General features: G+C 33.0%; 2 protein-coding genes and 1 long non-coding RNA gene across 3 annotated transcripts; 1 reads left to right on the top strand and 2 right to left on the bottom strand.

Annotated features, from left to right (window-relative positions):
- The first annotated feature begins 305 nt into the window (after positions 1–305).
- Positions 306–1,661, top strand: LOC133038946 (uncharacterized). The gene is made up of 2 exons (XR_009688523.1): positions 306–466; positions 1,145–1,661. It is a non-coding gene; the product is annotated as an uncharacterized LOC133038946 (long non-coding RNA).
- A 4,737-nt stretch (positions 1,662–6,398) lies between these two features.
- On the bottom strand, positions 6,399–6,830 carry LOC115695558 (uncharacterized). Its single transcript, XM_030622615.2, has one exon. The coding sequence runs from the start codon at positions 6,828–6,830 to the stop codon at positions 6,399–6,401; it is 432 nt and encodes a 143-aa protein (XP_030478475.2).
- Positions 6,831–15,089: 8,259 nt separating this feature from the next.
- Positions 15,090–19,343, bottom strand: LOC115695559 (uncharacterized). The gene is made up of 5 exons (XM_061118337.1): positions 18,340–19,343; positions 17,990–18,252; positions 15,791–16,240; positions 15,677–15,738; positions 15,090–15,617 (listed from the first exon to the last, which is right to left on the bottom strand). Exons 1-5 carry the CDS (start codon positions 19,341–19,343, stop codon positions 15,090–15,092), a joined length of 2,307 nt encoding a protein of 768 aa, XP_060974320.1.
- Positions 19,344–24,010: the final 4,667 nt, after the last annotated feature.

Here is a 24,010-nt window from a genome sequence, read left to right as displayed (position 1 = left end):
TATTTTTAACTTTTTTCTTTCAATTTATATTCTTAAAAAATATACCTATCAAACAAAATTAAATTACATTTTAAAAATTATGACAAAAAAATTAAAAATAAAAAATTATATGAAATTTTCTTAAAAAAAAATATAAAAATATATACATGAGTTAGAAAAAATTATAAAAATAAAATTAAAATAAGTATTAAAATTAACATAAAATAATGTGAGGAAAAAATTTTAAAAAAATATTAAAAGTAATTTTTAAAAATTATTTAAGTTTATATTTTTTTTAATAATGGGGTGTATTTATAATTTTATGGGGTGTAAATATAACTCCCCATTGAGAAATATAATTTCTAACTATATATTAATATTATGGAGAAAAAGAATATTAATGTTAATTTTGTGAAGTGTTTGGCTATGGCCATGATAGCATTGTGCCTTGTTATTTCTTTTCTTCCATCCACTTTTGCAATTGAAGGTATCTTATTTACATTGGTCTTTCCTATTATTATTTTTATATTTTACAAAAGTAGTAATTATACAAAGTAATAATAATTATGTAATACTTAATTATTTAAAATTAATTATAATATTTGATAGTATAATTATTATCAATTTTTATACGAGTTATAAGAATCGAAGAATATAATTTAGACTAATTATCAATTAGATTTATTTATATGGTAATTATTATGTAACTAATTACATAAATAATGTAATTAAATATATTTTCTTGATTAAAAAAGTAAAATTATTTTTGAAAAAAGACATGTTTAATTTGTAAACTGTTTTTGTTTATTGTTTTTTAAAATAAGAATCAAAATTTAAAAAAAAAATGAAAATTAATATTTACTTTGATCACTCCTCACTTAAATAAATAAATAAAAATTTGCAAAATATTTCTTCTTTTTGTTTAAAAATTAAAAAACAAAAATTTTATTTTTATTTTTTATAATTTAAAAACAAAGTAATTGTTTTAAATTACACTTAATTACGATTACATAAACATTTTATTTCTCTTTTCCAAGGCCAAACAATGTTAGAGACAAACACACACTTATAAATTATGTAATCCATTTTGAATTAAATATAAATTTCAATTACATATAAACTCGTTAATTTAACATATATATTTGTTGGTTTTACACTTTTATAGGTTCTCGAAAGATACTTTCTTCGAATGATGACAATGATAGGGTTTCTCTGTTCAATATATTATTGATGGAAGGAAACCGTGTTTGCGGTTTGTGCAATAACTTTAAATGTCCCCGTGGATGTAATTGCTATCCCGCAGAGCAACCGGTAGGACCTTATTGTGCCGGAACATGTTGTTAAGGAGTAATAGTACTTATTTTGTTTGACAATATATAATATAAGTAATATTTACTATGTTACTTTGGAAAAAAAAATTAAAATGTTGCCAAACAATAATTATAAGTATTTATGAATAAGCAATATGCATGCCTATAATTTTGGTTATAGGCGTGTTTGGTTGTATGGAATAAATGTATGAGAAGGACATGATGATTACCTTTTGTAACCAATAAGGGCATACTTGTCATTATCCAAAATTTAATGAATAGTAGCCCAGCAGTAATTAAGAAAAAAGAATTGTAGTAATTAATTTGTAACTTTAATTTTAATAATTTTCTTTTAAGTATTTTGCTGCTAAACTCTCTCAATTATTATTATTATACTTGCAATTGATTCTTTAAGTTTAAATTTTGACGATAAAACTCTTCAAATTACGGAACTGCTAATAAATATAAGGTATCATCTATTTTTCACACTTAACTGCCAATATATATAGACTGCTTATGTGTACACTTTTATACATGTGTCAGATTTATATGGGTACGCTTAATATTATTATTTAATATATATAAAAATTATTTCAAAAAAGGCAGAAGAAAAAATCAATTCTATCTTGCACAATATCAGAATTAGATCCTTTTGAGCATCCTCCATATCTTTTACATTTAAAGTTCTCGAACATAATTGTTTGAAAAAATAACATGGCTGGGTAATAGTGGTTGCGGTATCACTTGGTAGAAATTTGCAAATACCGACCGAAAGAACTCGCTGCATGATGACATGACAATCGTGGGATAACCCAAGAATATTTGACTCATCCAGAGAAACTTTGCTCTTTAAATTTGAATAGAATTCATCAGGAAACTTGATTCCTGTAACAAATTGACAAAATAGTTATTTTTTTCAAGAGTCAAAACATAAGGAGCATGCAGTTTCATCAACCTTCCGTTCCCATCTTCATAAATCCACAACGATTCCTTAACACCCTTCTTCTTTAAATCATGTCTTGCATTGGTGGTATATATTTAGATTTATCATTATCTAAGATGGTGCCTAAGAGACTGTCTCTTCTCAATATGCATGACATCTATGTTGTGCTTTAAAATGCTTGTGCTCCAATATATACTCCAACTCATATAAAATATTTTTTTTCCTCCAATTAAAAGCTTTTGTAACTCTTCTACGTTTCACGCCCCCAAAATCCTGATGATATCTTAGAATTTGCAGTTTGAGAGCATTGACTTGTTCTAATATCTCCTCACAAGTAAATCATCTCGAATGAGGTCTTTTATCAATATTTTCATCAAACTGAGTGTCCCTTCTCATTGCATGATTACTTGGAAAGAACCTTCTATGACCAACATAAGAGGTCGTCCCAATTATTCGAATGGAAGTTGTGTCTTCATTACAAGTAGGATAGGTTTTATAACTTTAACCACTCCATCCAAACAAGTTGTTACGAGCAGGAAAATCATTCATACAAGATGTCCACAAAAGTGTTGCACGCATTGTAAATATCATGTCGATCAAACTATCTTTGGTGGGTACTCCATTATACCACAACTCTTTTAACTCGTTCCCCAACGGTCTTAAAAATATATCCATGACTTTACCTGGAGATTTTGCACCAGGAATAAGGACGATTAGCATAAAATAATTGTCTTTCATACATAACCAAGGTGGTAGGTTATAGTTAGCCAACACCACTGGCCATATATTGTATGCAAGACTCATGTTGCCAAATGGATTAAATCCATCAGCAGCTAATCCCAATCGAACATTTCTTGGATCTCTTGCAAACTTAGGATGCTTTGCATCAAAGTCTTTCCAAGCAAGACCATCAATCGGGTGTCGCATCACCCAATCATCTTTTGATTTACCAGTATGATGCCATAACATGCCCTTCGCTGTAATCCTGAAACTATATAATCTTTTGAGTCGAGGTGTCAATGGAAAGTATCGTATCACTTTGCAAAGAACTTTTTTTCCTATACTGTTCTCAGAAGTAACCCAACAGCTACTTCTGCAAACTGGACAAGCCTCCTTAGATGCATTCTCATTGTAAAATAAGCAGCAACTGCATTGACAGACATTGATAGACTCGTAACTCAACCCTAATTTCTTCAATCTCTTCTTTGCCTCATAGTACGTTGATGAAATTTTATTTTCCTTCAGAAATGTAAATTTTATCAAATATGTTTTTGGGGATTTTTTCTCTAACTTTAAGATGCAATAGCTTCGCTAAAAAATTGAGAGACGAAATCAAATCACAACCAAGATACAATTCAGCTTCAATTTTCTCAAATAAGTCATCAAAATATTAGTTTGTGGTTGGTCCCTCTTGTACATCCTTTGTTGTCGGAGGAAGGAAGTCTTGCAGAATAGGGATCATTTCATCCTCTTCATAATCCCCAACCTCTTCATCATCAACATCATCCTCTGACTCCCCATGATAAGTCCACTTCTCATATCCTTTCATAAAACCTCAATTAAATACGTGTACTCTCACATTATCTAATTTTTTAAACCTATTGTTTATACATCTCACACAATGGCATCTAATTCTTCCATCAGAATCTTTAGATTCTGACGACATCGCTAAAAAAGCTTGTAGACCATTTTAAAATTTAGGACAACCGTCAGAAATGTAAAAAAAAAAAAAACAGATTTTTCTGCCATTAATGGCAGAAAAATTTATATTTTCCCCTATTTTTTCCTGCATTAGTTTTATAATTTTACTTAAATTAAAATAAAACAACTAATTAATTTTATTACAATAACAACTAACTTTAAAACACATTAAATTTATACAATAATAAAATAAATATATATAATAAATAAAAAAGTATATAAATAAATAAATGTATTTATACCGAGCTCGGAGAGAGAGAAAGAGAGAGAGCGAGACGGATGGAAGGTGGTGGTGGTCCGATGTATGAGACGGAGATGAGAGGGACACCAACGGGAGGTGGTGGTGGTCCAACGTATGCGACAAAGAGGAGAGGGAGACCGACAGGAGGAGGGGTGGGTAGAGATCGATGGACAAGAGAGACGAAAAGAAAGGAAGATCGAGAGAGGGAGGAATATAGCGAGAGGGGAGGGCGATGGTGCAGAGGCGTGGGTGGGGTTTTGGAGAGTTAAGATTTTCGTTTTAGGGTGTGGGAAATGGAGAAGAAATAGGTGGGTATGTGGAAAAAAAAAAAAAAAAAAAGTAGGTGGGCGCGTGGAAAATGTGACGAGAAGTAGGTGACGATTTTTTAATGGGCCGTTATACCCCACAGTTTAACACCGTCGGGTATAAGGCTCTCCTGAAAATTCGCATTTTATTAAAAAAAATGTCGCCTATTTTGTTTACTACGATTTTAAACAGCTGGGAATACTAAATTTTTCCGACGGTTTTAAATAGTTACTTAATTTTTTTAGCGACGGTCCCCAAAAAAATCAATTTTAGAACTATCGCGAATCTTGATATTTGTAGTAGTGGGAGTTGGGATTTTCAGGAAAAAAGTGAAGAAGAGTGGTTGGGAGTATATATAAATTAGGGCTTTTTTCATAAATGTACAACAAAAACAACATAATTACAAAAAATGTGCAAAAAAAAATTATTTTAAAAACTTATACATTTTGAAAACTTATTACATGAGACCATACATTTTAATTATTAAATAATAAAATATGTTTATTAAAACTCAAAATAAACAATTTCGTAAAATTAATTAAACAGTTTTATAAAAATAAACAAATTAAATATTTTTTTTATTAAAAGATAAATGTTTATTATCTATTTTAGTATGAATTATTATAATTTAATAAGAATTTTTTTAATAAAATACAATATCAAAATTATAAACACTAATGTATATAAATATAAATCAATATTTAAAATTACTAAAAATAAACATGACACATATAGTGATATAATAAACATATGTGAATATAATTATTTTGTTTATTAAATTAGTATGTTTAATAGATAGAAAATAAAATCAACATATATATACAAAGTATTTTATATTATTAGTATGTTTATTATAAGCAGGTTTAGTCCAATGCTCAAAGTTGTTTCCATCTCCTATCAAAGAAGAGGATAACAAACTTGTTTTATCTTGAGCTTTTAACCAGTGATCAAGAGTAGTCCACGCTGAAGAAGCTTTTTTGTCCCAAACTAAAGAATTTCTTGCCTTCCAGATCGACCAACATAGCATCACAACACGGCAAGAGATGTCTTCATCAAAGCCGTTGAACACATCATGAAGAAATTGTCCAATGGTTCCAACAAAGTTAGCATGGGTAACTATATCAGCCTTTTGCCAGCAGCTTATTGCAAAGGGACAACTAAGTAATATATGCGAAGCAGATTCAGCAGCATGATTGCAAACAGGGCGTACATAGAAGAGACACTTACCCCCTTAGAGATGAGTTGAAGACAGGTAGGAAGTACATTAGAGACTGCCCACCACATAAAGTTCTTCACTTTAGGAGGTATCTTGAGATGCCACAGCTTACGCCAAAAGCCTGAATTGTTTTCCCCAAAACGGTTGTTCTTCTGACTTTGCAGCAGATTGTAGGTCGATTTGACAGAATAATGGCCTAATTTCTCGCCAACCCAGGCCCAATGATCATCAGTAGCAGAGAAACTGAGAGGAATTCCCAGAATAAAGTTCGCATCTCTGACATTAAACATATCTCGCACAAGAGAGACATCGCAACTTCTATCATCCACATGAAAAAGAGAGTTGACCGTATAATGGTCGAGACACGGAGTAGTGGTGGATACAAAAGAGTTATCATTATCAGGGAGCCAAGGATGAGCCAGAATGCTTGTAGCAGTACCAGTGCCAATGATCCTCCTAGTAGCAGACCGTACCAAGTGTTGGCCATTCCAAATGCTACGCCAAAAAAAACTGGGGTTACTTCTGAGTTCAGCATTAATAAAATCCCGAACGGGGGTAGTACTTGGCTTTAAAGACTTGACTAACAAGGGATGAGTCAGAGCATAACAACCGCCACCCTTGCTTGGCAAGCATTGCAAGGTTAAAATCATGGAGATGACGAAAACCCATACCTCCCACGTCCTTGTGAACAGCCAACCGATCCTAAGACATCCAAATAATGCCTTGTCCACTAGCACTCTTTGTTTTCCACCAAAAGCTAGCCATAAGCTTCTCAATATCATTGCAGATTTTCAGAGGGATCAGAAACACACTCATGGCATATGTTGGAAGAGATTGGATGACAGTCTTTAGCAGAATTTCCTTACCAGCACGAGAAAGAAACTTACCATCCCAACTATTTATGCGGTTAATGATCTTATTCTTGAGAAAGCCAAGGATAACAGTCTTCTTTCTTCCAATGATGTTCGGCAGTCCTAAGTAGAAAGAGCCTTCAGTAGCTTCAGGCATGCCAAGGGTTGAGCATATTTGAGTTTTGACCACACCATCAGAGTTAGGACTGAAGAATATCGAAGACTTGGATGCATTGACGCGCTGACCAGATGCAAGCTCAAAAGAGTGAAGGAGTCTATTCATACTATCAGCAGCACTTGGGGTGGCTTGGGAAAAAAAAATAACTGTCATCAGCGAAGAGCATATGAGTGATAGAGGGGGCCCCGTTTGCCACATGACACCCATGGATGATCCTATCTATTTCATACTTCTTAATAAGAGCTGAAAACCCCTCAGCACAGATAATAAACAGATATGTGGACAAAAGATCGCCCTGACGAATGCCTCGCGAAGGAATAATAGGACCCATGATATGACCACTATGGATAACAGAGTATTTAACCGAGGTAACACATTTTAGGATGAGATTAATCCATTTGCTGGCAAAGCCCATTCGGCACATTACAGCTTGCAAGTAGCCCCATTCAACTCTATTATAAGCCTTGCTCATATCAAGCTTCAAGGCCATATAGCCTTTTTTGCCTCTTCTTTTCTGCTTGAGTTTATGCATGATCTCAAACGCCACCATAATGTTATCAGAGATGAGCCTACCAAGGATAAAAGCAATTTGAGTTGGAGAAATAACCTGATCAATCATGCTTCGCATTCTATTCGCAAGGACTTTAGCAACAATCTTGTAAGATACATTGCAAAGAGCAATAGGACGCAGGTCACCCATTGTGGAAAAGTTTTTCTTCTTCGGAATTAAAATAAGATTGGTATCATTGATATCAGGAGGCAAATCTTCAGATTCAAAGAAACTAGTAACAAGCTGTACAATGTCAGGACCAACAGTATCCCAGTGATGTTGATAAAAGCCAGGCCCCATACCATCAGGACCAGGAGCTTTATCAGGATGCATTTGAAAAACAACTTATTTTATTTCTTCAGGAGTAACCGGCTGTAAGAGAGCTTCATTATGATTATCAGTGACAGAACTAGATATACCATGTACCACAGAATTGCAATCAATACCATCTGTAGCATAGAGAGCAAAAAAAATAATAATCAGTGATAACCTGATCAAGACCCGAAGACCAGTTGACCCACGCATCATCAGAGTTTTTCAGTTGAACAATTTGGTTGGTACGTCTGCGAGTACTAGCAGTGGCATGAAAATACTTACTATTCTTTGTAAATATTATAATACAACATACATTGTATTAAAAAAATTTGTCGTAATAATTAATACAATACATTGCTTCATCCAAACATAGTATTATTTATTACTTAATACAATACGACTTTATACGGCGTACCAAACGAGCCCTAAAAGATGTAATCTTCTTGTTGGTTTAAAGTATCCTTTAAAGTGAACTTTAGAAATCAAATAAGCATGGCTTAAGAGAATTAATTAAAAATTAACAAAACACTAATAACATGTACATTAATTAGCAACCATTTTAGTCTTGATATTGATTAAGGGTGCTAAAAACAAAACCCCTTCAGCTGGGGTAAATTGATATATAATTACAAGAGTTTATTGTTGAGTCATACTACTTGCATTTTGTCTAAATATGGTAACTTTAATCTTAGGTTGATTCTTGTTGATCAGCTCAAAGATACATACATCAGATTTCTGAAGAGAGTTGTCTCTTGCAAATGCAGCCCATCCAGAAGAAAACCTATGCTCTAATCCAGAAGATGATGATCCCTTATTAATAGTTAAATTCACATGCCAATATTCCTCACCAACCCAAAGACTCACAATTTGTGCCTTTTTCTCAAACCAAGAGTTTGCAATAGCCACTAGAATATACTGCACAAACAAGAATTAATATAATGAATTATCTAAAAAAAAAAACAATTTCGATACTGTCAATGAATGAGAGCAACAACTTGTACATACCAAATTTCCATTTCCACGCAATTGATGTGCTCTCAATTTGACTTGGAAGTAAGGATTGTCTGTGAAGAATTTGGTGGCTGCTTCAGATGAAGGCCTCTTATTATTATTATTATTAGTGCCTATGCCTTGATTTTCATGATCAGTATTTGTTTCAGATACTGATTTTGTCTCATTTGCAGCTAAAAACAACAATTGCATAATTAAGTTAACTCTATAGCCATATTTGCATTCAATTATAATGATGATGATGATAATGAATATATACCTTCAGAATTATCATAAGGACTAGTTTTCCTTATCTTGTTGGGCCCAGAGTCTGAATCTTCTTTAGAATCATCAATATCAACATTATGCTCCTGAAAATAATAAGGAGTAACAGAGTTTACTTAAAGAATAATTGCATTAATTAATTATGTTGTGCAAACAAATTTATTCCAACCCTTTTTGTATTAATTCATACCTTTCCATCACTACTTTTGGTCAACTCTACCTCTTCTGTTGATCCACATGAAAGCTTAGGAAATACTTGATTCGAGAAGGATATTTCACCCAAAATGCCTTTGAAATTTACTGCACAAGGCAACACCATAAAAATAAATTAATTAATGGAAGATCAATTGAAGTAATATAATAATGTATAATGATTACTTACCAACTTGGTGTTGGGAGGAGTTTGTTCAATCATAATATTGAAAATATGGTGAGGAGCAGTACTACGAGGAAAGTGTTTCTCAACCGGCTGGGCTATATGGCTATCAGAAAAAGCCATAATTGAACAGTTTTCCATGCTTTAAAAATACTAAATGTAAGAAAATAATTAACTCTTTGTTGTTTGTTTCTTCTCTCTATGATCTTCAAGTTTACTCTTTCACTTTCACACCCCAAACTTTCCAGGCCATTGCTGTGTTGTAGTTGTATGGTTTTACTTAACAAATAAAGAGTAAAAGAAAGAGAGAAGGAAATGGTTAATTATGGGTAAAAAGCTGCATTCGACTACTTCTGCATATATATTTTTTTTGATTTAAGCGTTTATATATTACAACATGTTTTACCTGGGACTCGAACCCAGGACCTCCAACACTCACACACCCACCTATGGCCACTTGAGCTAACCCCAAGTAGTTCTACTTCTGCATATATAACCAATGGGACATTAATTTATACATAAAAATAAAACCACTTGTGTCTACGTAAGAGTTGTTAATTTGGCACGTGATAGGAATATCTTCTCTTTTGAATCCCTCCAATTAAATAGTTTACTAATTAATAGAAAAACAATAAAAGAAAATATAGATAGAGATACAATCCCAATGGGTTGATGATTTGATAATAATCATGAATTTGAGGGTGATCCACACGTTAAACGAATTTTCATATACAGTATAATCTCTATCTAAGAATATACTTGGGACCAAGTAAATTATATTCTAATTGGGAGGTTATAACTAAATAGAGTTACACTAGAAAAAAAAATTAAAAAACCAAACAATAATAACAATAAATAATCATTAATACTATATCATAATAGAAATATTTTAGAGTAAACATTTTAAAAACTTATTACATGAAACCATACATTTTAATCATTAAATAATAAAATGTGTTTATTAAAACTCAAAATAAATAATTTCGTAAAATTAATTAAACAGTTTTATAAAAATAAATAAATTAAATATTTTTTTATTAAAAAATAAATATTTATTATCTATTTTAGTATGAATTATTATAATTTAATAAGAATTTTTTAATAAAATACAATATCAAAATTATAAACTAATGTATATAAATATAAATCAATGCTTAAAATTACTAAAAATAAATATGACACATAGAGTGATATAATAAGCATATGTGAATATTATTATTTTGTTTACTAAACTAGCATGTTTAATAGATAGAAAACAAAATAAACATATATATACAAAGTATTTTATATTGTTAGTATGTTTATTATAATTGTAAATATAAAAATAGACATAGCCAATTTATACGGTACTAAAATAAGTATATTTTTTTTCTATTGTTTCTATATATTGATTATTTTTTAATGAGTTAGTGAATGAATTTTCTATTGAAATATAATTCTTACATCAAAAAATAAATAAACATACATAACTTTATAAACTTCAAAAATTATTTAATTAGAAAAAATAAACATGACACAATAAACAAAGAAAAAGATAAAGATAAACAATTTTTTTATATATATTATTTATTTTTTAAAAAATTACTAAAAAATAAACATAACACACATAGAGTAATATAATAAACCTATGTGAATATTATTATTTTATTTATTAAATTTGTATGTTTAATTAATAGAAAATAAAATAAACAAATATATAAAATATTTTATATTATTGATATGTTTATTATAATTGTAAACATAAAAATAAACATAGACAATATTATCATATATATATAATAATCAATAATTATTACCACATATATTATAAAAAAAAATTGAAATTTTTTTTTTAGTTATATATAAAAATGTATAAGAAAATGATTATAAGTTTTTTTGAACATATTTTGTAATTAACTAAAATAATGTATACAAAATTGTAAAATACCCTATAAATTATTATTAGTGGCATAGCTTACCGATTTTGTCTCGCCGCTAATAAAAAAAATAATATTTTATTTTTATTTTTTAATTATTATTAGCGGAAAGATCCTGCCGCTAATACTTTTGAATTCAAGAAGCGAGAATTTTGCTGCCCATTTATTAATGGTATGATATTAGCAGCGGGTAATAGTGCTCTGCTGCTAATACTTTTAAAATTAAAAAAATAATACATAGTATTATCGGTGGAATTTGGATTCTGCCGCAAATATTACTGCTTATATTATTGATAGATTTTGCTTGCTGCTATTGCGAATATTTTATTTTTATTTTTTTTAATTATTATTAATGGAATGGTCTCGCCGCTAATACTTTTGAACCTAAGAGGCGAGAATTTGCCGCCCATTTATTAGCAATGGGATATTAGCGGTGGGCAATAGTACTATGCCGCCTATGTTAGTGATAGATTTCGTCTGCTGTTATTGAGAAATCTTATTGTAGTGTATGTTGTTTTTTTTTTTTTGAGTTTTTTTTTAGTGTAGCGTAATGGTATTTTATAATCAGTTAATAGTTTAATAGCTTCAAGGTCCAAAATTCGAACTCATGTCCTCTCCATTTTTCCTATCCCTCCCTCACCACTAAGCTAACCTTAGTGGGTTAAGTTGTAGTGTATATTGACAACTATATATAGTGATTGTCTAAGTCAGCAAGTTTTATTTTTTCCTAAATTATAAAAATAAAAAATTATCATTAAATAGACACATGCAGATCGATCGAATCGTATATATATATATTGATGTAATAATATATTTCTCAATCACGTAACTTCTAAAGTTTTATTTTTTTTGAAAGAAAACGTTTATAAATAGAAATTAGACCTCACGGTCGTTACACAGAATATTGTTCGGGATAGACGATTCACTCAACCTACCAAACCGGTAGTTCGTGAACGCCTATTTGGCCACATTATGAGCCATAAAGTTACAACATCTACTAACAAAAGAAAAATTACAACCATCAAATAACCGAGAGAGTTTAACACAAAAATTAGAGTAGTTTTCAATTTCCCAACGAACATCTAACCCGTTAATTGAATTGATGACCACTCTAGAATCGCTCTCTATAATAATATACTTCCAGCCTTCCTCTTTTGCCACTTCCAAAGCCAAGCAACAAGCAGCCGCCTCGCCACAGAGAGCATCAGAGAAGTGCAATCTATTAGTCTGAATTCTACCCACCCTTCCCAGATGGTTCCTTGCCACGACAGCTACACACATGCTATCCAGGCCGACTTTAACTTCACAATTTAGCTTAATCCAACCAAGAGGGGGAGGATTCCAGACAGCCACATCAGACGGGGAAGAAGCTGGTAATAGCGAAGGTCTGTAATCTGCATAAGAGTTGAAAATATAGTCAACACACTGAGACATATTGGACATTCGTTTATTATGTACCTTGTCCAGAATAGCCCAATTGCAGGAAAGAAATAAGTGTTCCAGTGTTTCCTCACTGCTCCCACATAAAGGGCATGATACATCCTCAATGTGAAATCGCTTGGCCAGAATAGCCCGAACTGGGATAGCCTTTGAAAGAATGCTCCACCACATCATTTTGTGGCGCTCTAGAATTTTACTATTCCACATCTTGTTCCAGAGAGCCGGAGCCACGTCAACATGCGGCATTCTATCACACGCTTGGATTAAATAAGCAGATTTACAAGAGAATCGACCATTACTCTCCTTCGTCCAAATCTACCTATCCGCTCCCTGAGTCGTTGGTTTACCCCCTTTTAGGATAGCCACCACCGTCTCTTTCTCAAACAAAAGATTTAATTTCTGGGTATCCCAATCCCCATCATCAGACATGAGGTCAGAGACTTTACTAAGGTGCGCCGGGCCATCTCCTCTCGCCTTGGGGAAAATGTTGGAAGTTATTTTACCAGGAACTTAGATCTACTCACAAGTATGTTGATTTAACAACCTAAATATGAACTTCTAAAACGATATGAAATTAAACACATAAGAGTATCAGAAATCTTACAGTGATTGCAGCGGAATATATATGTCTCCTCCCACTCAGATCTCTAACCCTTGATTCCTTTCTGTAGCAGAGTATAATCAAGATCTGAGCCCGAAAGTCCTTCTTTGTTGTCTCTGAAAACTACACAGCCTTCCTCACTATGATTGAGGTATTACTTGATGTGTGTGGGCACTACTCTAGCACTCATACATTTCGAAACAGTGAAGGTATAGAGAGAGAGAGAGGGTGGCGGCTCAGAGAGAATTTTCTGAGAGAAAATTCTTTCAGAATAATGCTGTGTAAAGCTTGTACAGTTGTGTTAAATTCTGAAGCATTTGCCTTCTATTTATAGAAGACCACCAAGGGCTATGATTGACATTTTGAACTGAGAAAATCAAAGGGAAAAGGAAGGTAAAGGGGCCGGCCTAGGCAATGTGGAAACAAGGCTTGCCTCTTTTCCAACTTTCATTTTCCTACACTTGATAGTTTTCCTTTTTGTGAAAAATTGCCAATTCCATTGTTCAACCATATTAATGATAAATCTAATTATTTAATAATTAAAAATAATTATCAAATAATATATTATCATTTATTTTATTAATAATGAAACTAATTAAAGTTTCCTAATTAATAAATATGCCCTTCAAAATCTCTATTTACTGTTTTGCCCTTAATAAGTGCTAAATTCTCAAACTGACAAGTCTATCTTGAGAATTTTTTAATTGATTAATTAAAATCAATTAAATGAGTCCTACAAGTAATATCATCTCAACTAGTGAGGGGACCATGGGTCTATATATCCGAGCTTCCAATAAGCAGATCTACAATTTACCACTTAAATTCACTGACTTATTAATTCTTCGTTGAATCCACACATAGAACTCAGAATTGCACTCTCAGTATATAGAATGCTCTATATGTTCCACCATATAGACACATTATTAGTTATCCATTGTTATAATCCTAATGTGATCAATGATCCTCTATATGGATGATCTACATTGTAAAAGGACTTAAATTACCGTAACACCCTACAATGTATTTTATCCTTAAAACACTTAACCCTGTATAAATGATATTTCAGCTAAGTGAAATGAGTACTCAATCATTTATCTCGTTTGGTTAAGCTCGAAGGAAATCACCCTTTGCTTACTATTCGCCAGATAGAAGCTATAGATTCCATATTTATGTTAGCGCTCCCACTCAATCGCACTACCGTGTTCCCAAAATGTATGTATTGCCCAGACTAAAGTTTTAGGCTTAACTAACAAATCAAAGAACACGAATAACACTCTTGAAAATAAGCCTAACCATATCAGGATTTAGATCATGTGATCTAGGATCAACTTCTGATATTGAATTGAATAGATGTCTACGGTAAGTTTCAAAATCTAATTCAAAGTTCAATATCGGTCCATTCCAATGCATACTCCATGCATCCAACCTGAGCTTTACTTTAACCTATGTTCTGGAAAGAACATAACATTTCTCCAAATGTAAGTAAACTCTGTTGTAGATTGTCATATCAGTGAAACCCAAAGGTTCGATAAATCTAGGAATACTTTATTCACATAGTCATGTTTATTTTCCACTGTGTTGACAACACAATAAACATGTTCAAGTATGTGAAAAGGGTTTGGATGAATTTATAAATCAGATGGACAAGCAATTGATTAAGTGAACCAGAACATACACAAGAGAATGAAAAATTACTTCTGTTACTTTATTGATATAGAATAATCTGGATTACATTGAAACAGAGTTTTATTTAGGGCATAAAACCCAACAGAAAAGTCCCTACCGTGAGGTATCCAAGGGTCTTCCCAAATTCTTGTGTTCTTCCCATCCCAAATAACTTTACAAGCCCCTTTACGCAGATAGCCTTGGTTTTAACCACATTTTTCCAAAACTAAGAGTCAGTGTCTTTATACCTGCAAGATAAGAAATCTTTCCCTCTAAGATACTTAGCTTCCAATATCTTACAGCAGAGGGACTGACCACCATTTAATAGATTCCACCCCCACTTAGTCAGAAACGCTAGGTTCATTTCCTTAGTTTTCTGAAATCCCATCCCCCCACGAGATTTGGGAAGGCACAATTTGTCCCAAGCCTTAAGATGCAAGCCATGGTTACCTTTCTCGAAACCCCACCAGAATTCACGAACCATACCGTCTATTTTGTGCATGAGACGATTCGATAGTTTTGTGGTTTGCATGGCATAACACGGCATGGCTAGACCCACAGATTTAATAAGAGTTGCCTGACCAGCTTTTGAGAGGGATTTAGCTTTCGAGCCTTGCAGCTTCGAAGTCAGGTTATCCAATATAAAATTATAATCTGCATCCTTTTGTCTGGACCTAAAGAGGGGAAGGCCTAGGTACTTTGTATTAGTAACAATGTCACCAATACCCAGGTTTAACTTAATGTCAGTTTGGACCTGATCAGGCGTGTTTTTACTAAAGAAGATAGACGTTTTTAACATGTTGACACGCTGACCTGACCACGAACAGAATTCTTCCAGACAATTCCACACTCCCCTGGCTTCTTACACATTAGCCCTACCAACCAAAATAAGGTCATCCGCAAAGAAAATATGAGAGAGGACCGGACCTTTTTGGCTCAGCCTGATTCCTTTGATAACTCCCTTCCCCAATGCCTCATTCAACACACAGGAGAGCAATTCAGCCGCCCAAATGAAAAGATAAGGAGAGAGTGGGTCACCCTGGCGCAAGCCACACGAGGGCTTAATCTTCCCAACTTGACCCCCATTAAGACAAACATTGAGGGTAGTGGTAGTAATACATTGGTCCACCCAGTTGCAGAAACGTGTTGGGATATCATAGCACTCAAGCACATGTCTAATGAACTGCCAACTCAGCATATCATAAGCTTTCATCAGGTCAATTTTAATAGCGAACAAGCCTTCTTTGCCCTTCTTGCGGTTAAAGGTGTGGATGATTTCTTGAACAATAACATTGTTATCCTGGATGCTTCTGCCAGGCACAAACGCCGCTTGAGTTGGGCAGATCAATCTAGGAAGGATAGGCTTGATTTTATTAGCTAGGATTTTTGAAATGACCTTATACGTAACATGTTGTGAAAATTATATTGATTTATAATTGCGCAAGTGTACACAATCACAAACAAGTAATACAATGATAAGTAATCAAAGTTCGTCTCCACAGGGACTTTTTACTAAATAATGCAAAATCAACTAAGAGCAATTCCAAGAATTTCAAATAAAAATAAAACAAAGTAACAAATTAATTCAAGAGAGAAATTCCTAACCTTAATTTTAAACTTGAGAAATAATATTTTAAACTAAATAAACTAAAATTAAGAAGCTAAAAGTGATTAAAGTGGTGATCATTTCTCATTTAGAAAATAGACTTGGGTGATTAATTTCCACTTGTATGTCCCAGTTGATACAGCAATGACCCAGCAATGACTCAGCAATCCTGGCAGAGCTAACAGATTTAAAAAAAACCAGCAAGCTTTTTCCAAAACTTGCAATAAACCATTCATAATCTCAACAATGCATTTCTACATCAGATTAGATCACAAATAGTCCAATATAGCGTCAAATCTTTAGTTATGCATGGTAGCCAAATATGCCTATTTTACTACTAATTAATACCTAAAAAAAGGTAAAAATCATGCATCAATTAGAGGGGTTCAACTAGGTCTTACTTTTCCAAGTAAGATCTAGCTTGCTAAATGTTAAAGATGGCCAAAAATTAACATTCAATCAACATTTCATCACAACTAATTGAATTAAGACAAGATTACTTAATCATTGCAAAATCAAAATACTAGTCCATACAAGGGTTCATAACCACCCAAATCTCAAAGAGTTTAGTTCATAGCTGAAATTAAAAACTCAAAACCAGAAAATGACATGTTCATGGAGTTTAAGAGAGAACTAGAGAGTAGAAAATGATACAAAATGAAGAGGAGAGCAAGAGAAATGAGTTTTTAGCTCAAATCCTTTCTTTGGAGGTTGCCTTCTTCTCCTTCTTCTCAATCTTCTTCTTCTCTTCTTTGTACTCTCTTCTTTTTTCCTTTCTTCTCTGTACTTTTTTCTGCAAAATTCGTACCCTCTCTTCAAAGTGCAGCCACCATTTATCTTCTATGTCCTTCCTTTCTTTTTGCCCCCCAATTAGGGTACTAAAGTTTACCCTAATTGGAAATCCAAGTCATGGTCCACTTGTCCTTCATTTTCCACCTATTTGTTGAGTCATTAGCCCCATTTCACCACCTCAGTTCCTTTCTTTCTTCATTAAAGCCAGCTGGACTCTCAGCCAAAATATACTTACTGGGCTGGCAATTGCTACCCGATGATTACTATAGCAATGCCAGTCAGCAATAGGCATTTTTCTGCTCCTTTTTCTCCTTGTCCCAAATATTTCCAAATACCTATTCTTGCATTTTTTTCTGCTTAATACACATAAAAACAACAACATAAGTTTATTTAACACTTACTAACACACACACTTCCATTTATTACAAAGACACAACAAACTAAACACAATTACATAATATCGACATTAATTGCTCCACAATTCAACTTAAAATGCAAGCTTAAAGATATAAAAATAACTCTAAATCTTAGAGTTATCATAACATTACAGAGGGATATGGGTCTATAATGGTTTGTTCTTTTCGGGTTCTGAGTCTTAGGGATAAGAACTATATTTGTATCATTAAATCCCTTATGCATACAACCCGAAACAAAGAAATCCTGAATAGCCTCACAGAAGTCATTTCCCACTATCTCCTAATAGTGTTTGTAGAAAAGAGCCGACATACCATCAGGGCCAAGGGCCTTACCGCTCCCCATACTGAATAACGTCTTTCGAATATCGTCATGCGATGGTATCCTTAATAATTCCTCACTTTCTAAAGACGAGATTCTTTCACGAATGAGATTATTGCAGTTAATGTCCCGTCTGATACTTGACCCAGCAAAGATCTCACCAAAGAAATTCAAGAACTCTTGCCCAATCAAGTCTCTCCTAGTTAACCAGATATTATCCTTGCTTAAGATACTTTCAATCGCATTCCTCCTCCCTCTTAAAGCAGCAAATAGGAAAAAGAATTTAGAACATTTGTCTCCCGCCTTGAGCCACGATACCCAGGCTCTCTGCTTCTAGAATAACTCTTTCTTCTCCCAGTAGACATTCAGGGAGCGCCGGACGTCCTGCTCCTCCCTCCAGTCTCTCGAACCGGCAGGGATCTTTTGCAAAGCATCAAGCTTTTTCTCTAAATCTGATATGGTACTGTCAATATTCCCAAATTGAGCTCTATTCCAATTAGATAGAGCAACCCTCGTCGCACCGATTTTCTTAAAAATTCTAGCAGGAGGCCACAAGTGCAAGATCGACTTCCAAGCATGGTCGACAACCATCTTGCTCCAATCATCTCTCGTCCAGCCTTCTTCAAACTTGAAACTCCTTTTGAATTTATCAGCCAAACCACAAGAGTATAAGCACAGGGGACGGTGGTCAGAGTTGCAGGTTTGGAACGAGTAGATAGTTGCTCTAGGGAACAAATTGATCCAGTCCTGGTTAGCTAACGCCTTGTCCAGGGCCGATTTAACATGATTCCTCCCCGAACGATGGTTGTCCCAAGTGAGATTGTCACCCTGAATCGGGAGGTTGATAAGACCCCGAGAATTAACCAGCCCATCAATGACAGGAATAAATTGGTCTCTCCCTTTTGAGCCTTCTCTTTCAATTTCTTGAAGAATAAAGTTCATGTCACCCAAAATTAACCAAGGACCTCCAAACCGATCTCCCAAACCAATAATCTCAGACCAGAATTTCTTTTTTGCATAAAAATATGGAGGTCCATACACACACGAAAGAAGCCACGGATGGGAACAAGGATCCGAATAAACTAACCCCGTAATATGATTTTTGGAGATAGAAATAGTTTCAAAATCAAACCCCATTCTCCAAGCAAGGATGATACCCCCGCAGTGCCAGCAGAAGGAAACACAAATAAAAATTAAAGAATTAAAAATACGTACCAAAGGAGACGTGTCCACCTTGAGCTTCGAAAGGAAGACGAAGTCAGGGGAGCACGACCGCACCAGGGACTTCAGTTCGCGAACTGTAGAGGTCTGCCCCAACCCTCTACAGTTCCAGGCCACTCCTCTCATGGCTCCTGTGGAGGAGATGACTTATCCTCCTCCACAGGGGTATCAGAAGAAACAAGGGAACCAGAATCCTCCACTTGTGACAAGTCATTCTCTTGGACATAGTCCTTCTTCAGGCTAAGGAACAAATTATCAGAGCTCTCCTGGCCACTGCGTTCCTCAGAAAGAGAAGCACCATGACCACTAACAATCCTAGCCTCCCTATCCCAAGGGAAATCACGAACAACCTTCGGAGGAGGACGCTGAATTTTCCACGGTCTATAGTGAAGAGGAGTGGAAGACTCCGGTATTTTCCTCTTCTTGATAGGTGTAGTTCTCTCATTTTGCTCGGAGGAAGTCTTTACTCCAATATCACCACCCAAATTTTTTATCTCAAGGTTACCAAACATTTTTAGCTCTTGAAGGAAAGTATCTTGGGCTTGAAAAAAATTAGACAAGGCCCTACCCTCATCAAAAATAACATTGGTCTCTTGGGCATTAATAGATGAGCTCCCATGCCCATTAGCCAAATTAAATCCCAAGCTGGCCTCACCACATAACTCGGGAATAGGCCCAACAGGCTTCTTACCAACCGAATTAAAATTGTCAGCTTCAAGCCCACCAACAACATTGCCACTAAGGCCCTTCTCACCTCCAACCCTTTCATACACGGGCCCAGGTACCAGGGGCCATTATCCAATGCCCATTTACTGTCCTCAGCATTTTTAAAACCAAAGACATAGCAGTTAATGTTCTTAAAACCTTCCAAAGCACCCACTGTTACATGTCTTTCCCACGTATTCAAAGTGTACTCTTGCATAGTAGAAGTCTCCACACTCATGGGAGCCACAATCTTCCCATAAAGGCAAAAAGAGGACAGAGCCTTAACTGTCGAAGCACAAGGAACCGAAGCCACAGAGGCATCACCAATAGAGAGGCATTTACCTTTGATCAGAGACGAACACAGTAATAAAAGTGTGGGGGCTATAGCCCCTAGGGGTGTTCATCAAACCGCCCGCACCGCAAAAAAAATGCGATTTGAAATTCTTCGCGATGCGGTCGCGGTTTGAATTTTTCCTAAACCGCGCGGTGCGGTGCGGTTTGCGGTTTTAAATTGTTAATATGTGGTTCAAACCGCACCGCACCGCACATTATAAAAATACCAATTTTTATATTTATTTAGGTCTAATATGTGAATGTTCAACTCAAAGTCCACTAATTATTGTATTGTTGACACTTTTTTTTTCATATTTATATTCAAGCCTTATAGTATTTTGACAAGTTTTGCTCAAAGTTTGTTGTATTTGTGATAGTTTAATTATTTAGTGATAGTCCAAACCGCATAAACCACAAAAACCGCACCGCACCGCACCGCACTATTTTTTGCGGTGCGGTTTTTGCGGGTTTTTAGTTTCGCGGTGAGGGTGCGGTTTGGGAATTTGGAAAAACCGCACGTGCGGGTTGGTTTGAAAAAATGGTCAAAAACCGCACCACCCGCACCGCGAACACCCCTAATAGCCCCCAGTAAAAAAAAAGTTAGTGTGAAAAAAAAATTAAATATCTTCTATTTAATTAAATAATTATACAACAAAATAGTAAAAAGCCCCCACAAAATAGTTATAATTTTAATATAAAGTAAATAATAAATATTTTTATAACAATTAAGCCCTCACAAATCAAAATTTCTGGGTCCGTCAGTACTTTTGATCCCCTGTTTGGTAGCATTAACTAAAGCCATAAAGACAGTCAACAAAATTCCAAAAATTCAAAAGCACCCCAAGAAAGGACAAACTCAACTCAAAGACCAAAGTCAACACACACTCACCAACTCTAAACCAGAAGACTCAAAAAGAAGAAAGGAGGAAATAAGCTAAGAGAATCCACTAACTCAAATAAATATAACAAACAAAATAAAAGAAACTCATCTTACTTCACTTCACGTAACTCCTAAAATGAGTAATCATATATATATATACATACACATACATATATATACTAGCAAAAAATTACGTGCGAGGCACGTATATTTTATGTTAGGTTTTTTCTATGTTATTTGAAAGTGAGATTATTATTGAATACTAAATGCAATATATTAGTGTTTAAGAAAACTTAATGATTTAAATATATTCTTAAACTATTACTTAAATGGGGGTAAGATAAAAAGAAAATTAAAAAAGTATAAATTGCAGAACGTAATAATCGTAATAATATGATCACAGAATAAACAAAGAATAATATAAAATGTTTATTTAAAGCTAATACATATATGTATATATGAAGGAAAAAAAATATAATTAGAAATAATGGGAAAAGTAACCTTAATATCCTCGTTTGAAACACCATATTTCAAGATTGATATGTAAAGCTTTGTCCGTGTTTCAATTGGGTTTACCACAATTACAAAAAGAATAACAGCTTAGTAGAAACCTATGTTGATTTATGAGAAATTGGGTTTACCAGCTACTAAGCTATGATTAAAGTCTGACGGCACAGATCAATTGGGTTTACCTCAAATACCAGGAGCAACTGAAAAACTGCACGCATCCCATTATTTCTCAAAGTAAAACGAAATTCTATAACAATAAATTCCTCAGTGCATTCCAAGGACCAATTGGTTATGTTATATTGTATATGATGGCCATTACTTTTATTTTGAAGTGGGAAGAAAAAAGAAGGTAAATTTAATATGTGATTGATAATTTGATGTTGACAGCGGCTTAAGGGTTTAATTTATATTTATATATAAGTTAACGGTTGGGTTAATCTCTGTTAAGTTTACCAATGGGTTTTCATTTTAAATAGGATTAATAGGATTTATATTAATAGGATTTGTTTTATTATATATTTATATATTTATATTAATATATAAATATTTATAAATATATCAGTTCAAATATTTATATATTTGTATTAATAGGATTTGTTTTATTATTATTTTATTAAATAAAAATTAAAATATCAGTTCAAATATTAATAGGATTTGTTTTATTATTATTTTATTATTTTATTAAATAAAAATTAAAAGTGAGCCATAAATTTCTCATAACCAAGAATTTTAGTTATATAGACACACTTTATATAGAATAGATATAATATTATATACACATTCTTTAATCATATATGTGACATATATTTATCTGACTTGATGGGAGAATTATAATGATCATATAACATATTATTATGTGATAATTTAGAATAAAAAATTCTCTTCCTATATACTGTAAGGAATTAAAAAAAGTCCTGTGGAAATTTATTTTAGAGTGGGACTCACATGATCAAGTGAATATTGCTGCAGGTGCATATTTAATATGGTGAGATGTATCATAGTAGATTATTTTTAAGATTTCTTTTTTATAATGAAACTCAGTGGCAAATTTTAAGAAACCTCCACACACTTCAATAACTTACAAAATTCTAAGAATAATTTACGGTATAAATACTCAAGTTTAACTCTCAATTGTAAATAAATATTTATATTTAATTTTTGGTAGTAATAATACTTAAGTTATGGTGTCGTTTGGTAACATTTTTTTAATCAGTTTTCTGTTTTTAAAATTGAAAAAGTGAAAATATTTTTCAAAAACATGTTCTATAAAACTGTTTTTATTTTTTCAATTTTTTAATTAAGAATCAAAATTTTAAAAACAAAACAAAACAAAAAAATCACTTTCAATATTTTTTTAAACAGTTTTTTTTTTTCTTAATCAATATCTTGGACTTCGATTAGACCCGAACCCAAATCCCCTCACGGCCCTAGCGCTGAACCTGGCCTCTGACTTGAACCTGAATCCGACCTTGGACTTAAACTCAACATTAATAAAATCAAAAAATAAAAATAAAAATGAACTTTTGCAATATACACTTTTGTTTTCTGTTTTTAAAATTGAAAAACAAAAGTAGTTACAGAGCGCATTTTTGTTTTTCAAAAACAAAAATTTTAAAAACAAAAATTTACTTTCATTTTGTGATTAAAAAATTAGAAAACAAAAGTGTTACCAAACGGCACCTATATTTTTAGAACTCTGTAGATAGCTCACCGTTAAATATTAAGTCATTATCCACGTGTTATTTTCTTATTAGTATATTTAAATTAATTTTTTAAAAATTTAATGACTTGGACCAATCAAGAATTGAGGCATGGTAATTTACTTAACACTTAATTGTCAGGTACCTATAAAAGTTCCAAAATTATATAACTTAGGTATTATTACTGTCAAAAATTAAACTTAAGTATTTATTTGCAACTGGAAGTTAAACTTAAGTATTTATATCGTAAATTACTCAAATTCTAATGTAGTTGATTAAAGACCAAGAAAAAATTCAAGTCTTTTTTAAATTCCCTATTGTAAAATTCTTGTGTATATATATCTAGAAAATTTTTAATTTATTATAATGGTAAATATTATTTTGGACCTTGTATTTGTAAAATTTACTAATTTGACTCTTTATTTTATTAAATGACAAAATAGACTCTATAATTTCTAAAATGGTAAAAATAGGACATTGAGCTCAATTTTCAATAATTTTTATTTTTTAATCTAACCAACTTTAAGATAATTTCAAACACAAACAGGAACAGATACAGAAAATGTAACCAGTTTTATCATAACATCTTTAGATCAGATCAATATTAAGTTTTATTTTGACAAAAATTTAATTCAAGATCCTATCTGTACAATTTTAAAAAATAC

The sequence above is a fragment of the Cannabis sativa genome, chromosome 6 (genome assembly GCF_029168945.1).
Source record: "Cannabis sativa cultivar Pink pepper isolate KNU-18-1 chromosome 6, ASM2916894v1, whole genome shotgun sequence".
In the NCBI taxonomy this organism is placed as follows: domain Eukaryota; kingdom Viridiplantae; phylum Streptophyta; class Magnoliopsida; order Rosales; family Cannabaceae; genus Cannabis; species Cannabis sativa.
Note: the sequence above shows the minus strand (reverse complement) of the source record. Positions and strands in the feature narration are given on the sequence as shown.

What these genes read in the sequence shown, in the direction of transcription:
- LOC115695558 (XM_030622615.2), bottom strand. Translation starts at nt 6,830, where the DNA reads ATGAATAGACTCCTTCACTCTTTTGAGCTTGCATCTGGTCAGCGCGTC.
- LOC115695559 (XM_061118337.1), bottom strand. Translation starts at nt 19,343, where the DNA reads ATGAGAGGAGTGGCCTGGAACTGTAGAGGGTTGGGGCAGACCTCTACA. An exon ending in TAAGGCCCTTGGCCCTGATG is followed by an intron (nt 16,241 to 17,989) that starts GTATGTCGGCTC and finishes CAAAAATCCTAG; the next exon opens with CTAATAAAATCAAGCCTATC. An exon ending in AATCAGGCTGAGCCAAAAAG is followed by an intron (nt 15,739 to 15,790) that starts GTCCGGTCCTCT and finishes TTTGGTTGGTAG; the next exon opens with GGCTAATGTGTAAGAAGCCA.